The sequence below is a fragment of the Labrus bergylta genome, chromosome 12, assembly GCF_963930695.1.
Source record: "Labrus bergylta chromosome 12, fLabBer1.1, whole genome shotgun sequence".
NCBI lineage: Eukaryota > Metazoa > Chordata > Actinopteri > Labriformes > Labridae > Labrus > Labrus bergylta.
In genome coordinates this window covers 26,576,056-26,593,996 of record NC_089206.1, presented here as the reverse complement: position 1 = coordinate 26,593,996, position 17,941 = coordinate 26,576,056, and the positions used below count along the sequence as shown (strand labels likewise).

At 39.2% G+C, this 17,941-nt stretch overlaps 1 protein-coding gene across 2 annotated transcripts in view; it reads left to right on the top strand.

Moving 5' to 3' along the window:
• prkar2aa (protein kinase, cAMP-dependent, regulatory, type II, alpha A) overlaps positions 1-17,941 on the top strand; it is a 53,007-nt gene that overhangs the window by 25,736 nt on the left and 9,330 nt on the right. For both annotated transcript variants that reach the window (XM_020646552.3, XM_020646551.3), the window contains exons 3-5: positions 7,820-7,855; positions 13,021-13,157; positions 14,357-14,463. In XM_020646552.3, the coding sequence (XP_020502208.1) occupies positions 7,820-7,855; positions 13,021-13,157; positions 14,357-14,463 (280 nt within the window). The remainder of the gene's footprint in view (positions 1-7,819; positions 7,856-13,020; positions 13,158-14,356; positions 14,464-17,941) is intronic.

The following is a 17,941-nucleotide window of genomic DNA, read 5'->3' as shown; positions in this document are numbered from 1 at the left end:
AAGTCATATATAGAAACTATGCTACGAGTATTAAGCGCATTTGATGAAGCTGCAGCTACTTTTCTCTGCTCCTCTCTGCTATCATGACTGTGAGCATCGCGGGGGACGAGACACACCAACAAACAGCGCACACACACACACACACACACACACACACACACACACACACACACACACACACACACACACACACACACACACACACACACTTGCACTGGAGCGCCAGCCACCACGCGAACCTTTTTACTTTTAGTGCTACAGCACACAGTTGATCCGTGATCCGTACGGACCGAGGTGGGAACACACGTGACCCGGTCAAACAGTCGGTTGGACTTTACTCCGTTCACTCTCACCGTGTCTGCAGCTAATTTAACAAAAGCAAAATCATCTCACAGCAGCCTGCTGTAGTCTGTAGTCTGCATTATTTTTTACAGAACTCTCATTTATTATTTTCTGTTTGTTGTGTGAGTATTAAATGCGTTTGTAGGCTGTTGGTAAAGGCTATGGCTCACTATGTGGACTGGTAGATCTCGGCAGACTGGTAACTTTAAAAGTAGATCTTGGTTCAAAAAAGGTTGGGCACCCCTGCGTTAGTGCATAACTCAACATTGTTCAGTTACGTATAACACGTAAAGCTCACTTTTTCAGTTCATTCCCCGTCCACGAATCCCTCGAATTCTTCTTCAGTGTCCGAATTGAACAGTTGGGCGAGTACGGCATCCAACATGCCCGGCTCCCTCTCGTCATTATCCGAGTCAGTGTCGCTGAGCGCCGTGTACAACCAGTATGGATCAACCAATTAACCAATTGATCCATATATAAGGCGCTCCGGATTATAAGGCGCACTGTCGTTTTTTGAGAAAATTAAAGGCTTTTTAGTGCGCCTTTATAGTGCGGAAAATACGGTAAGTTTCAAATCCCTCCAAAAGAGAAGTCATACAAGGGAAGAAACTCCAAGTGATTCCTGACTTTTACCCCCCACTAACAAGGAGCAAATGTATTTAGATGAGTCACTGGTTTGGACGATGTTCTTTGATATAGTTTAAAAATCTATAAGCTGTAAGGTAATCTGAACCAGGAGTAGTGTATCACCAAAGCAACAATACCCCCACTGTGTACTCTAATGTAATGTAGGAGAAAAACACCAACCACTATCAGTCAGTTAAACGTGTACAGAGCAAAATATGAACTAGAATCAAGTAACAATAGCAATCAAATAGGTGCTGTGTGTGTGTGTGTGTGTGTGCATTTTTGTTGGTCTTTGTGCTTTTGGTCTGGTCCCTGCAGTGATCTGACCTGTTCATAAGTTTCACTGGGATCAAAACAAATCAAGTTAAGCACTTTGGAATGTGTTCTCCTGGTAGGTGGTTATATTGCAGATAATAGAGTTTTGTGAGGTTAGGGTGACTGCACTCAAGGAAACAACAAAAAGTGGAATAAGGGAAAAGTGAAATGGTTCATGGTTAGTGTCTGACCCTCAGAGCAAGGGTCTCAGGGGGGGCCACTCCAGTTCCCAATAATCACCTTTTATTTCACCAACGAAGATATCCGTCTTTTTTTTCAATGACAATACATCCTGAAAATCAAAGTTTTTGCAGGGAAAGACAGATAAAGGGTTTGAAAGATATGCATCATAGAATGGTTTACTGATGAATATTGGTTAAATTGTTATTTTAAACAATTGTGCTGTATGTTTTTAAGACAAATCATTTTTTTTTATTTTTGCATTGAAATGGCAGCCAATTCTGTTTTTTGTTTTTTTCAGATTGCATTTTTTTTTCTTACTGAACTCAACAATTTTAGAACCAGCATGCTGTCCTGCTAATTCTATTGTCCATATATACTCTTGTTTCCCATTTTGTGTGTTCCAGGGACAGGGCAGTATTCTGCATACATTTGATACATAAGAAAATGTGTAAATTAATGACACTGTAGTCATAATTTATGCACCACACAGCTCAGCTGGACATTAGCATAGAGTACATCAAGATGCACGACAGAAAAGCTGTATAAAAATAAACAATAGATGTCTCTTTGTTAACAAGACACCAACTGTCGTTGTCCATCAGAAATTAAGCAGAGTACTTTCTGTAAGTGTTGCTCTAGTCATTGCTTTGTCATTGTTGATCATCTGGTGAGATTGCTTATTGGTGGTTACATTATTGCCTAATTAAAAAAATCTAATGTCAGCCAATGCATCCTTCATGAGTGGCATTTTAAATGTCATATCTGAGAATGAGTGCCTGCAGAGAAAGAATAAACAGGTAGCTAGAATCTTGGAAGAACTGCTGTTTGGTTGTTGACTTTCATCTCAGTGGTATACTGGTTAGTCAAACTCCCAACACCAACTCCAAACAACTTATTGCTGGAGGTAAAGGAGATGAAGTAAGAGACAAGACTCTGATATAAAAGAAAGACGGAGGAAGGATGAATAGTCGAGAAGCCTCGGGAGCAATACACAGAAGGAAGGTCTTTTCCTTGGAGACAGTTGAGGGGGCGAGTCATACCATAAATGACACAGAGGAGGAAGCTAGAGAAACCAAGAATAGTATTATCATGGAGGTACTGCTAACAATGTGTTTGTTTTTTTGGAAAGAAGTGGTTAGATTGACAAGATAATTGAAAGAAAACCATTTTTTTTATATATTCATAGAGAAACACCCTAAGAGAATGTAGTCATAAGGAGCATTCAGGTGTTAGTGGCTTGTGTTTTGATCCCACTCAATCTATTTATTTTACAGTCTTCAATATAAACAGATACTCCAGTATTTTAAAGAACAGTTATGTTGATATATATATATATATATTATATATATTTTTGGTTGTACCGTCTGCCACCATACAGTTCTACCTGCAGGAACTTGGTTAAAAGGCAAGAGATGACGATGCACAGATCTAATATTTGAATAATTTTCTCGTCATTCTTTACTTTATTTTGACTGTGGCTGGGAAGTTTGTGTGCCAGTAATGGTTGGCAGGCAACCAAACAGGTTTCAGAGATTTCTTTCATCCTTAAAAAAATCAGTTGAGTTGAGTTGAGTTCTACTCAGACGTAGAGGAGATGAATGAACTGTTCTGAATGTAGACTGGAAAAAAGAGCTTTTAAGTATAGAGACAGTCAAAGAATGTGCAGGTCCATTTCTATTTTTCTATGGAAATTTTGTCTTAAAATTCTAACTTATTTTGTAAGAGTGTCAATGCATCCTCACCTTATTTAACTAATAAATAAGGTGAGGATGAGCTGTTCCTTGTTCATAATTATTAACTACTGAGTCTTCTGATAAACAGAGAGATTGCACAGAGACATGACAGAACAATGTTTTAGCTTTATAATGATCGTTTAATGGTCAGAGTGTACCATAGCCTGCAGGGAAATCATTATCTTGCATCATCAAGTTTATTTGGTGTTTGGCCTGTTTTTTGTTTGTAAATGATTTGGTGAATGTCATATTGGAAATTCTGAACTTGTGTTTTCGTAACATTAAAGGGGCTATATGTAACTTTTTTAATCATTTTTTATCGCCCATTAATACGCGAACGGTTAACTGATGTGAAAAAGTAGATGTTCACTGTCTATCTGTGTTGGCTGTATAAAAAGTTTCCCTCGGTCGTATTTTCCGCGAAAACTCCAGGAAGTGACATTTTATGCACGTTCTCAACGTCCTCCTCACTCCGCTCCGCTTACACAGATCAACAGTACAAACTCATCACACACTCCCGGTCTTCACCTCCACAGCCAGAGGTCGCCTTCCACACACTTCTATCCGCTCTAGGAGCTCTCAAAGGCGGACAAACTCATCACACACTCCTGCTCTCAGCCAGTGCCTGCAGAGACTGTCGTTTGTAGGATGGAGAATGAATACAGACACACAGACTCCTTCACAGACTTTCACATGTTTATGACCACTTACCTCCTCTGTAAACATTATGCCGGTAAATATCCAGTGTTTCACGGACGATGATGATGCTCGTTTGTGTACGTACGAGCACATATGACGAGCATGCGAGGGAGAGCGAGCAACAGGTTACTGGTGCAGTTTCCCTAACGGCCATGTGGTATCGCTACAAACGCAGTATCTTTGACAGTTACATATAGCCCCTTTAAAGTGTTATATGTTGGCAAGGAGAATGAAAGTTCATTGAAGTAAGGCTGATGCCAAATGAGTCTGCACAAGTGGTATGTTAGAGTTTACACATTAGATATATACCTACCACTAGAGATGAAACATACATACATACCACTAGAGATGAAATGTAGAAGTGAATATGTATTTCCCATATGCCTTGGAATAAAACTTCAATGAGTAACGAAATGTTCACAACTATGTCCATCTCCCCAGCTGACCAGGGAAAAGTGGTGTCTGTGTGTGAGTTTTCCCCTGACTCCCATCTTCACAGTCTAGATCTAATGGGCTCTGACAGGATGGTAATAAGGTAGCAATGAACACACAGACTTTTCATATATGTGTGTGTTTGTGGCAGTAGTGCACCTTGACCATGCTGGCTAGTAACAGCCCAGTGTTAGGAAGCAGGTGTTTGATACTATGACTTCACTTGTGTGGTTAAATTAACACCTTGCAACACACAGGGTCAGGAGTCGAACACTTCTTAGAAGGCACACAAATTCTGTGGAAGGCCAGAATCCATGCACTTAATCGACTATACAAACACACATGCTTCTATGACACTGTAAAACACACTCGGGCATTGTTCGATGCAAACACAAAAATACAGCCCTTCTGTACACAATCAATTCTTCCTTGACTTGCTGCTTTTTTATCCCTTATGCATATTAATATCCGGCAGTGGCCTTCTGGACTGCCTCCACTCTGATGAATGTTGTCCAGTCTCAATTGGATGGCACTGAAATCATGAACAGAAATTAAACTCGATTATAGCTTCTGTTTAGACATTTCCAGGCAGGAAGCACCCTCTGTCTTATACAGGATGTTTTCCCTGTGTTTGCGTGGTTAAAGTCGTGTTCTATCATCATCTTGAAAATGATGCATGGAAAGAATGTTTTATTACAGAATTGTTAATGACATTAAAACAATTGTTTTAATTAATTACTTTGAACTCAGATTTAACATGTTTTTCAGTGTACTTCAACATCTAGTGCTTCAAACTTCTCTTATAAATTGTCCTAGATAGACAACAATGCCTCAACTCTAAGGTTTTTCCGTTCCCTGTCTGGAGCCAGTTCAGTAGAAACCTTGCAGTGTTGGTCTGTACTCATGGGGCTAAGTTGGATGACGTCTGAACATTTATTGCACCATTGTTATGAAGTTTTTGTTCTGGATTAGCCCGGTTAAGTAGCAAAAAATTAATGATTGGTAAGACTGGTTACCCATCAACAATGTGACAGTTATCTGCATTGCAAGATATTTTAATACAGCATTATCTTAGTATTTTTACATCAAGTATCTGTATTTTGTCTTCCTTTAAACATTATAATTGTCTGATGGCTCATGCTGCACTCTAGGGCAGTTTTTTTTGGACCAATTTAAAAGCTTGGTTGAAGCTAATGATCCAATCAAATTCACCCCAATGTCATGTCCCACCTTCTATCTTGTGATTGGTTGTATTCAACAGTTAGAAACTCTCTGAGTTCCGTTTCATTGGGACTAAAATAGATTTAGAGAGTAGTTTTTCTTTTACAGAGAAGCATCATCCATTAGACTGTTTTCATTTATTTCACTATGTTTATAATTGTAATTCCCTGGCAGAAATCTATAACGGAGTCAAAGATCCCAGTCAGTTACTCATCAGTTCTCCAGGTTCTGTGTTTTGCTCAAGGAAACACTTCAGTTGGGAAGGTGCCTTCTGTTAAGAGCTTCTTGAATGCAGAATTTAATAGCAGAGACATCAGATTTACCATCCTTGTTGTTGCTCAGTAACGTTATGTATCCCAACAGCATCTGCACATCAAAACAGGGCATCCTAACAGCTTGAGGCTTGCTACACTGGCACAGACAAGTCTGCCTGTCAAGTCAAAATGTAAACAAACCGCTAACCTCTTTGTCAATTTGTTATGAACACAGACAGGATAAGTTGGCACCCGTGTTCAAAGTTAAGGACAGGGTTCCTGCTGATATTTGGAAAAAGAAATGTCGCTGATTCAGAGTGCTTAATGTATTATGCAAAATGTCCAGAGTTTGCTGCAATGAAGCCCCAGTTTAATTCATACTAATTCCTCATAAATATTTGAGTTGTTATTAACTTTTAGATGATTTATTATTTGATTCATTAATTAAATCTTACTGCACAGCTCTATGTAATTATTGCTGCTTATTGGTTATTTCTGTAAAGCAGAATAATTGCAATGAATAACTTTTAGGGCTTTCACACTTTCATAAAAACTCCTGATATTTGCAGAAGGAGCTTTATGTGTGAACACAAACAGCTGAATTTTTCTTACAGAGTTTATCCAGAGTTTCTCCTGCCAGCCCCCTAGTACTTTTTCCGGAGAAAGTTTGGGTGAGGTTATGTGAGAACGCAGCAGGAAATATTCAAGACATTTCACCTCGAGCAAGTGGTAGGGGGTGGTGATCTTTATTCCCTGTGATTGGTGCAGGACTAAAGACTGTATGCATGCAACCGCTAAGATGTTGTACAATGGACTCTGTTGTTTAGTCTGCCACTTCCTCTCTGTTCTTTTTATGTCATATCTTGCCTCAGGAGACCCTCCACCCTCACTCAAGTCCGACAGGGATTGTCTCCTGCTTGGAGGTGCATGTGTGAACAAACGGGTCAGGAGGATTTTAGGAGCAGTCCTCCTGAAATTTTCTCGGAGTTTTCAGGAGTGCAAATGTGAAACGGCTTTTGTTGCTATGGATGCAGAACCCGTCTTACCCAATTTTAGAACTACATCTTACCAAATCAAACCGCAGAAAGAGTCCTGTCAAATTGAATGTGAGCTGCACAATTTTATTTCTAAAAGCCTAATGTCACCATGGATAACAGGGGGAGGAAAGGTAGATGCTAAGAATAAATGAGAGAAGTCAAAGGCCACAAAGAGCTGGATGACATGGAATTCAAGTCTTTTGAAGAAGGCAGACATGAAGTAGACACTAAACGGTACACGGTATGGGCAGTAGCATTGTTAGAGTGATTCATGTTGTCTGTTTATCCTTTCTCACAGTACTTTCAATAAAAATGAAAGTTAAATGTCAATTATAACAGCTTATTAGGCTGCAAAGTTTACTGTTGCAATTGATGCAGTTCCAACCAAAATAGCGAACACCATCTATTTTAACCCAAGACATGAAATTATATTTGGATCATTTATTCGTCCCTTAGAGGTGTTAGGGTCTTTCATCCCTCTTTCTGGGTTAATTTCTGCTATGACCTGCTACATTATTCATTGCATATCTGTCTTGCCACAGGCAATCCTTGTTTGATTATTGCTGCCGAGCTTGACCATAGCTTGTTGTCTTTTCATGTGTGTATTTGTGTTTGCTTGAAATGCTGAATGCTGGAACAACTGTTCACAGTAGCATTCAAGTATATTAAACTATTCAGAATTGAACATATAAAGGTTTTCATATATTCTCTTGGTCTTTCCTACACATTTTTTTCTTTAATGTTTATTTACGTTATACATTCCGTTCCTACTTAATAACTTGTTACCTCTTGTTGCTTTCATGTGTTCGGCCATATCATTCTCTGTCAAAAGCTGGCCGTCACACAGTCCATCTATATGTTGTCCCTTCTTTGACTTATACTTATGAACAATTTATTTTCAGAGCATATACTGTCATGTATTGTGGATTTTAAAGCCACTAAAAATGTCCTCTTCCTTCTCTCTTTCTGTCCACAGCTCCACCACCCAGCAGATTCAACAGGAGAGTGTCAGGTAAGGTGTGTGTGTGTGTGTGCGCGTGTGTGTGCGCGTGTGTGTGCGCGCGTGTGCGTGTGTCGTCATGCCCCTTAAGTGTTATCCACATGAGAGACAAAATTGCATACATCACTGCCTGAGTGGCTCACCTGCTGCTTTTGTGTGCGTTATTGAGTGTGTCATGCATTTTGAGGCCTGGTGGGAAACTTGCTGATTCGTGTCTTTCCCCGTCACTGATGTCAAACACTGTTTAGGCAGTGTTTTCATAATGACTGTTCTTACGTATGTCATTCATGTAAAACAGTGTTAAAAAGCATCTCTGTGGTGTGTTGGGGTTTGTGTGCGCCCTTCTATGTCTGTGTTGGCGCCTGTGGTCCTGTGTGTGTGCTGCGCTTGTTTTCTCACGCTTGGTCGTAGCCGTCTACTGTTTACACATGAGTAATTGAATGTCGTCAGCCGTCACAGAGAGCTGCACTTTGATTAGGCTCTGGGTGTGTCACCTGATGTTTATCTTTACTGCTGTCCTACTGTCTCTGTTGTCCCTGCTGTCTGTACCGCAGCGCCATAAAGGTTGTTGAAGAGTGTGTTGTGTTAATTTGTTCCATTTGTTGGACCCTTATTTGAACAGATTAACACAGTGATTTCAAGTTTCTCTGTTGACAATTGACATAAATGTTCCGTTTTACGAATTGACCTTCTTTGCTGAGGTAATGTTGTGAGACATAATGATCCCTTTTGAGCCCTGAAGAGAAATTGTGTTAATACAACAACAAAGAGCGTTGTAGTGACTATCTAATGTCCAAATTTTTTATCTTGCCTTTAGTCACTTGCATAGGTGTATGGAAAGTTCTTGACGCATAAAAAATAAACAAATATCCAAAATTAAAGTACTTTCTGATGTTCCAGCTTATTGTCACATATGAAGCAGAGACAAACCGCTATGATGACATGAGTTGTTATTTCCGAGATTTTACTGTTGTCGTTCTTTTGTTATGTTAAATAGCATACTTGCATTATCCTGTGTTACGTTCTGTTATGGTAAGAACCGTATGTTCCCACCACCTATGCCCCCGTTTCCTGTTCACCTGTGACATATAAACACTCAACCAACCACCTGACCAATTAACTCAAATGATCAATTATCACCACCTAGTGTCCAAATTGAGTACATAAATAAACATATAAACTAAAGCCATAGAAATAAAACACATAAATACACACACACTAAATTGGCTCCTACAAGCGTCATTTTGTTGATCACAGTTTTTCTCATAGATATTATTACAGAGGTCTGTTTAAATTCCTGTACATGAAAGAAGATTTTGTTTTAAGTGAGTTGTGTTTCTCAGGAAAACACATTTGAAATTATCTTAAACTAAGAAGATTAAAAGGAAAAACATCCCTTTTTGACTTTAAAGGGATACTTGACCAGTTGAAACATGAATCTGTATTGCCAGTGGGTCATATCTGTAGTAGAAATGTGAAATAAAATTTGAAGTTGGTGTCTTCTTGGCTGAGAAAAGGCAGAAAGTGTCAATTTGGCTCATGTTGATGAAAGACACCAACTCCCAGAATGCACAGCACTGCAGGCCACTCCCACTAAGGCCCTCTATTTACAGACATATTACTACAATAAGGCCGTTTCCTCAACTGACTCCGAGATTCCTTCCAGAAGGAATTGACATCTTGGAAATTCCTGGCAGAAAACAGGCTCTATGTCTGTGTCCATAGGCAAACAGTGAGAGCACCGACACTGCCAGTCTGCCCCAGCTCGAGCCGGCCCCGGCTCCTCGTCCTCACCGCTGGCGACAGTCGAAAGTCATTATGGCCAGCAATATAGCGGTGAGACGGCTGCTGCCGACAAGCCGGTCTTGTGTCTCGGCTGCTGCGGCATGTTTTTAATTGATGTGCACTGTGACAGCCAGGGCTGAGGCATTATGTGTTTCAGTTTTCACTACTGTTAGCCAGTTTATTGTTAATTTAATATCTCAGAAAAGCTTGGAGGAAAGACACTTAGCACACATTTTTTGAAAATTCAAAAAATGTAATTATCTTGATTTAAAAAAAAAAAAAAAACCTTTGTGGCCTCAACTCAAAAATGAATTTGCTAATTAGGGCAAGATTTTGCAGAAATGTCTGACTGGATAATATGATGAAGAGAAGGTTTTTTTTTTTTTAAACCAAAAGGATCAACTTCTGTGTGATTTTGAAAAGTCCTTGAAAAACACTTTTTGCTATTATTTTCATCAAGTTCTTTTGAATGCCATATTGCAGGAACACAAGCAGGTAGTATTGCTAAATCTGCCAGAAACACTTAGGGTGGTTTCACACTAGGGACCCGGGCCTGGATCCGAGTACACTTAACCCTAAAGCCCAGTTTATTTGATCAGTGTGAACACAAACCTACCATACTCGATTGATTCTTTTAACTATCTAAACGTATATCTGTCCAAAGTCATCCGTTTTATTTCGAAATAAAACCACGTAGCTTATGTGAAAAGTGCAGTTACCCTTAAGTGTAACACAGAATACCATGTACATCGTAATGCAATCCAGACATTTCTGTAATGTATATAACATAATGAATCTTTTCATATTTATTATTGACACAATCAAAGAAGTGTGAATTTACAATTTACTAGTAGTACTTCATTGGATTGCATTATATGTGTCTTAACTTATTGCTAAATCATAAAAACATAATTGATTAACAAAACACCTACTAAAACAATGTTTTCTATACAACTGAACTTAAAGAAAAAACTTTGTACCAGCCAGTCAGCAAAGTTTAAAGCCAGTTCTACCTCTGACTACTAGCGTTACTAGCAGCTGTTATTGTTTTTGACAGAAATCTCCATTGTTGCACTTGTTACTTTACCCAAACGTGATCTGGGTATTAAGTACAACTTCAGCAAGATGTGAGATTGTTCTATTCTTGCATGTGGTGGTACTTAACAGAGGGCTGCTGTATTGCATTACACTAGCCCGGTGTTTTTGTTTCTCTGGTCACTTAATGTACAGAGTGCAATAAGAGAACAATTTATTTCCTTAGTGGGATTTGTCGGATGTATTATGTGTCATCGCTCTGAGTTGTCAAGGAGGGCCTCTTTCTACACTCTTTATTTCCCAAGTGAGTTCCAACAATTGTCCAATGAGAATCTAGTGAACCAGATGCAAAGAGTTCTGTGGACATGATTTTTAATGCACACTCTTCCAAGTACTGTCTCTTCGTATAAATTCAACTAGAATATCACTGTATTTCAGGATTAAGAATGAAATAAAATAAAAAAACATAATTAAATGATATATTAAAGATTTTTTACAGTGATTGATTACTTGAACTATGTTTGAATATTAAATTAAATGAAGTACGTTATTAACTTAATTATAATACGAACTGTAGAAACAATAATCTTGCACAGTTAAACCCAAAAAGAGAAGGATTAAGTACATACATTTTTATTAATTCCCGTTTTGTTCTTCTCAATTGTTATTCCTAATGTATTCATTTTATGGACAGGTCTTTTTTTAAAGCCCAAATATCAACAAGGTGTCAAAAGAGAAGATGATTTAACCAGCAAGCAAAACCTTTACTCCTCACTATATACCTAGAGATCAATTATATAAAACATGGTGAAATATACAATAGTCAATAAGTCTTTGTTTTATGGCAAATGTTGTGCCAGTGGGAAGCCATACTGGTTTGTCCCTTTAATATTTTTAGGTCCTGTCCAGCTCTAGTAAATTCAGAAAGAGACGTAGACCCTCCTATGTGATATGATGAGCATTATATTTATACTACCTGTGTTTTCAAACTGATCAACCCTTTCTTTTGCCGGAGAGGACAGTGGCTAGAGAAGGAATTCTGGGAGAGAGAGAGAGAGAGAGAGAGAGTGGGGAGTGATATGCAGGAAAGGAGCTACAGGTTAGAATTGAACCCGGGCCGTTCAGTTCAAGGGCCGGAACCTCTGTACATTAGTTGAGCGAACTAACTGCATGCATGTTTTTTTTGTAGGTGTGTGCTTGTATGCGTGCAATCATAGATGATTTAGAGTCTCCACTCCATGGTGCTTGGCATCCACTGTGGTTAGAAAAAAATGTCTTCCTAAGTTCTGGCTTTCTTCAATGCCTTGCAGAAATAATGTCCTCTTTTTTTTTTTTTTTTTTACTGATGTCTGTTGCCTGTATGTAGTACAACGTCTTCCTTGTGTGTGTGCTTGTGTAACATATTATCTTTCCCTGAACTCTGTGCGAGTGTGGTTTTCATCTCTCATCTGCTTTCATCACCTTGTTCATCTTTTAAAATTGTGTTCAGTTTGTTTTGTTACTGTCACATCTTCATATGCATCAAAGTTGTATGTCACTTTGATGATATCTGTCTAGTGTGGTTTGCAGAGTTTGTATTTAGATTAGCGCCTTACTGCTATGAGTATCTGTTATTGTTGAAGTGTCATTATTTACAGTACTTCAGTTAGAAGATAAACCACTACATTTTCCTTTTTTTCAGGCCAATTGTTGAAGTCATGTCAATAAATGTTAGTCCGTCCCTCAAAGCCAACAGTGAACAAAGCTTAAAGGAACAGTAAAAAAACAGTTAAATGTTTGATGTCATAAGGTGGATTTTACTTTGGACTGGTTAACTGAGCTGTCTGAGCATTATCACTGTGACTAAAGGGAGACACTGCGGAGGCTTATCCATGGTGCGCCTAAAGGGACAAAAAAGCATGTGATTTGGGCAGAAATGTTCGCCAATTGAACATACAGTATGATTGTTGACTTCACAGCCACAACGCGCTTCATTATAACCTGCTTTCTGGTCCCAAACATAAAGCGTGATTGGCCGAGGCTGAATAGGAAAAGGAAGCCTAATGCAAACGTTGTACACAATCTTAATAAAATTCAAAAGCACTGCTGTGAGCCAAAGTACTTAATCACTTTCTTAAAGAAGTGATTTTGCAACATAATAGCAAAAAAGTACAGATTGAAACCAACATGTTAACAGCTGGTTTTAAGCCCATTTATTTGCCCATTAAACATTGAGTGATTTGCACTGACGAAGAAGGCTTAGAGGCCTTAGGCTCAAAAAGTATCTACTTTCAAATAGATAATGTGTACAATACCTGATGTAATTATACTTGAACTGCTAATGCAATGTGTTAACTGAGTAAATGTCTCTCCTCCAGTGTGTGCAGAGGCGTTCAACCCAGACGAGGATGATGAGGACACGGAGCCCAGAGTGGTCCATCCAAAAACAGATGAACAGCGCTGCAGACTGCAGGAGGCCTGCCGAGACATCCTCCTCTTCAAAACACTAGATCAGGTAAATGGAAGTAAGAAAGAAATGTCTGTGGGTGACAAATGAAAGAAGAAAGTCGCAAACATTAAACTTCTCTTTAAGGTTTCAACAGCAAACGTGACTGGTGTCCTGAAACTGCATTCATTATGTTTCTCTGCTCATTTTACTTTTACTGCTATATTCACAGTTTACTGCTAAAATCACCGTAATTTCCCTTAACCAATCATTACATTCACAGAAGGTGAATTATACTGTAGTTTTTGATTTTAACTTTATCTACATATTGTGGACGAAAACAAATGAAAAAGACACTTTAAAGTAAAAGCACAGGAAACTTAAACTTCAACATTTTAAGAAAGATGTTATGTTTAATGAAAGTATTATTTATTGCAGAGTCTTTCCATTGGATTTGCTACAAAGTAAAAGGGTTCCCCTCCTGTTTTTTTTAACACTCTTCAGGAACCGTACTTACTGTAGAAGCTGTGGAATTGCTCATGGGGCAGGTCAGATGATAGATTTGGACAAAGAGATTTAAGGAATGAGAGAAATACTGTCCACTACTGGGAAACAGGACAAAGAAGAACTTGTTAAACAATCTTTGCATGTGCACCCTGCTCATGAACAGATACAATCTCCAGTCAACCTAATCTGCTTGTGCTATTTGCCTGAAATCTAAAATCACAGAAGCCCATGTTGCAATGTTCTGATAAGGTCAATGATTTGTTGCTCCAGTTAAATGGCCGAGAGGCCTCCCATATAAAGGTACAAGAAGATTGACTTACAAAAAGACATTTTGAAAGTGATGTTTGGTTATGTGGCTACTCTATCTATCCTTGTTTGTTTTAGCTGAGAGGATGCACTCAAAATTGATTTGATGTACCCTGAGAAATCTATGACATTGTGAGGACTCCAGACACAACAACATTGTTCCTAATGGAATAATTAAATTGGAATCATTTAATTCATCTCGTCTACCATCAAAAGCAGCACTCACATGGGTACCTAGGACATCTATTTTTGTTGCTGTGGTATCAGAGCAGGTATCCATATTGTTGGTATATATGGAGTATCGTATCCGAGTTTTAAAAATCTAGTGTAGTCACACACCCGACTCACATGGCCTAGATGCCACCCACCGCTGCTTGTTGAAAAACTTTCCTCTGTTCGTCCTTCTTTTTCCACCTCATCTGAGTCTGACATCCTTCCTTTGATCCCCCTTCCAGGAGCAGTTCTCACAAGTGCTGGACGCCATGTTTGAGTTACTAGTACAGCCCCTGGAGCACGTCATCGACCAGGGAGACGATGGAGACAATTTCTACGTTATTGAGAGGTAGGAGGCATACACTCACATTGGATCATAAAAGCTGGCACATTTGTTTACTTCAACAATGTATGTTTAAAGGGGCTTGGATGACAAAAAGGCTAGAGGTGATCATATTTTACACCACAGTCACTGCTACGAACTGAAAAAGCTGAAGATTATCACTGTGTGCACATTTTGTGAGTTAAAACTCGATATGGATTTATGTCACTGAAATACGCAACAAAATTCAGTCATCTGTTTTTCTTAAGGGCTCAGTTGGTAGAGTCAGTCAGAGGTTGAGAGTTTGATCCCCAGCTCCTGCAGTTCAGGGCTCGACATTAAAACTGGCCCGCTGGCCCGGATGAATGATTGATAGAGTCCGGGCCAGTTAAAATACTGCCTGGAAAAAAAAAGACTGTAACGCGTTCTCAATTTCACAGCGCTTTCCAGTAATACCGGTGTTTTGTCAGTAATTATTTCAAAAACGTCACGCTAATAACTGCTACAGCATCAACGTATTATACGTGCTCGTGCGCGCACTTGTGTGTCATAGTTGAAAGGCAGCCGACGGCTTCACTGCTGTTCCTCCAGCGAGCGCGCTCACTACTCTCGAACTGTACACTTGCACACAGATCTTAGTGCAGGTTTTCTCTACTAAAACACACATAAAACGTTTTTAAAACCATCAGATCCCGACAAAAGCCAAAAGCTTAAATCTGCATTCAATGGGAAAAAATCACCGGAAGAGTTGAATGACAGCAGGGCATGATGAAAACAGAAGGGAGGAAAGTTTCAGCCACAGTGACAGACAACTGGGGCTGGAACACGCTGCAGCTAAATTTCCCCTTAAAGTTAAAGACTAGATCCTGGTAAATATAAAAGTTATTCACAAAGCATCTTAGCCCTTAAAAGAGCTCCTAAAGTAAAGATCTAAGGATGAAGAGTTTCTCACAGAGAAGAGAGAAGGAGAGATTCCAGCTCTATCACAGCCTCATATTAATATCAGATTAAGTAGACTCTTACAGTTACCAGCATGGTGAATAAATATAAGAAAAATACCAAATATTTTTATAACTAGAGCTCAAATAATTAAATAAAAGTTGTAATTTACTCTAGCATCTGAATTGTTCAAGAGTAAATTGGTGACTGTTATTTTTCGAATCAAAAGTAACGTTCCTGGGCCAGCGGCTACAATGGTCGATCAGTGATCTTGGAAAACTAGTGGCTTAGAGGGCCACTGGCAAATTTAACTTAATATCCACCCCTGTTGCAGCCACATGTGAGATGTGTCCTTAGGCACACCCAAGTTGCTCCCGCTGCTTCACCGGCGGTATATGAATGGGATTAGTCACTTCTGATGGTCACTTTACATAGCAGCCTCTACCATCAGTGTGTGAATGTGAAGGTGAGACCACGTGTATAATAGTGCATGAATTTTGAATTCTTTGGACAATGAAACAATATTTGCTGATGTCTTGAAGTATACCATTATATGATTTAGATTTGATTATTATCACATGCTGGCGACTTCAATTGGATGTTATCAGTTGTCCATTTCTGGTTTAGTCGCCTGGGAGGAAATTCAGTAAGATGTTGCAGGAACAGTGAAATAGATACTCTTTTTACTGAAGATGCAGACTGTTGTATGAATCTTGACATTCCCAGGTACTTGCACTACAAAAAGATGAAAGGAAAATTGAAGGTTTAACATTTTGATTGTTGATTATTAAGTGATGGTTACAACTTTGATACGCACCAATGACTGAAGAAGGATTAACATCTTTGTTCACCAGCTACAGTCATTTGTATGCTGTAACTATTAACCTAAGTGATCATAGCTTAGAAAAGGACTTAATATGGTGTTGTTGTTTTTGAACCCTGCCACCAAAGTGAGAATAGGCTTACTTAAGGAGCATTTTCCTGGTGCTTGGTCATTGTTTATCCCACCCTGATTCATTGTTGGCATGGCACATATCAGTTCAGCACAGCAGTACAGTTCCACTTGTTTTGTTGTATCTCTCCATCTGCACACACACTACTTTCTAACACAGCATGCTCCCTGTACAAGAGACATGCGATGACCTTTAAGAGCAGCATGCCTGCCTGGTCATATACTGTCCCGGGGATTTTCCCTGGCCTCTTCAAGGCGTAGGAGGTCGCTAATGTCATCAGCAGGGTGGGGTGTGAGCGCGGACAAACACAGAAATGGAGGGATAATCAGGATTGAGACAGAAAAGCAGGAAAGGAAACAAGTTTGAGTAACACATTTTTATAACAATGTGTTTCATTATGTAATTGATGCATAAGACTACATCTTGATTGCATTACTGTAAGCATAATTATAGGAAACAGTTAGTCTATAACATGTATTGTAACTATTCTCAAGTAAGTTATAAAGTAGCATAACTAATCCCTCCAGCATCTAGCTGCCCTGTGTCCCATTAGAACGTTAGGATCACCCTTTACACACAACAGAAACTTATTATTTATCAACTGAATTCACACAGAAGCTCAGGGGCAAGCTGGAAAGATATCGGTGCATTCCATTTCCCTCCGATCTCGGAGCTGGTAGAGACGTCACACTCGAGTTCACCGCGTTCCAGTTGCAAGTTGGCAACAAGTTGGACAAGCAACATGGCCACCTCCAGGAGTACCTTTGTTTTGTTAGCTAATACCAGGTGGTTACAACACACTACGTGATAGTTTGCAAGCTAAATAACATGACGACATGTCCACGGATAGAACATGCATGATACTTTTGGTGTGATTAATTGAATTACACAAAAAGAGGACTAAGTTGCTTATAAACAGTTACAGCTTAAATGTTACTGTTGATCCATGCATCAGCCATGATGGATTTTAACTCTGATTACTGAAGTTGCTCTGAGTTTCCTAGTCAGAATTCCGACCTCAGGGGGGCATTCCTGATAACGTATCAGACTGGCAACTCAGAATTTCTGACTTCCGAGATCAAATGGAACGCACCATATGATGGGGGTATGTTAACACATATCGTAGGAAAGGGGTCATTAGTTTTTGTTCTGATGAGCTATTTAAAACTTCTACCTGAAATCACAAAAGTTAGAGTGTTACATTTAATATTGCAACAGAAAAGCAGGGAATTTGGAGAGTGATGCTGTAACTGGGATTAGTTCACATGAAATGTCAAATAACAAATCAAGCAGCTTAGACCATAACACTGCTGACCACCTTTTTGTATGCCAGTCCGAGGACAGCTCCTCTTCTTTCAGTTTGTTGTACCTGCTTCCTGATTAATGGGCTATTACCTTTCTCAGTGTTGTCAGTTCTGTTAGATCAAGTCAGTAAAGACAGGGCTGGCAAGTTCTCAAGCATGGATAACTACAGGCCCATTGCTTTAGCCAGCACACATAAAGTCCTGAAAGGAATTCTGCTTGAGAGATTAAATGAGTTCATTAACTTTCATCACCGCTAAGATGTGTGTATATATGCACTAAAGGTAATTGTAAACAGGTATAGATGTCAA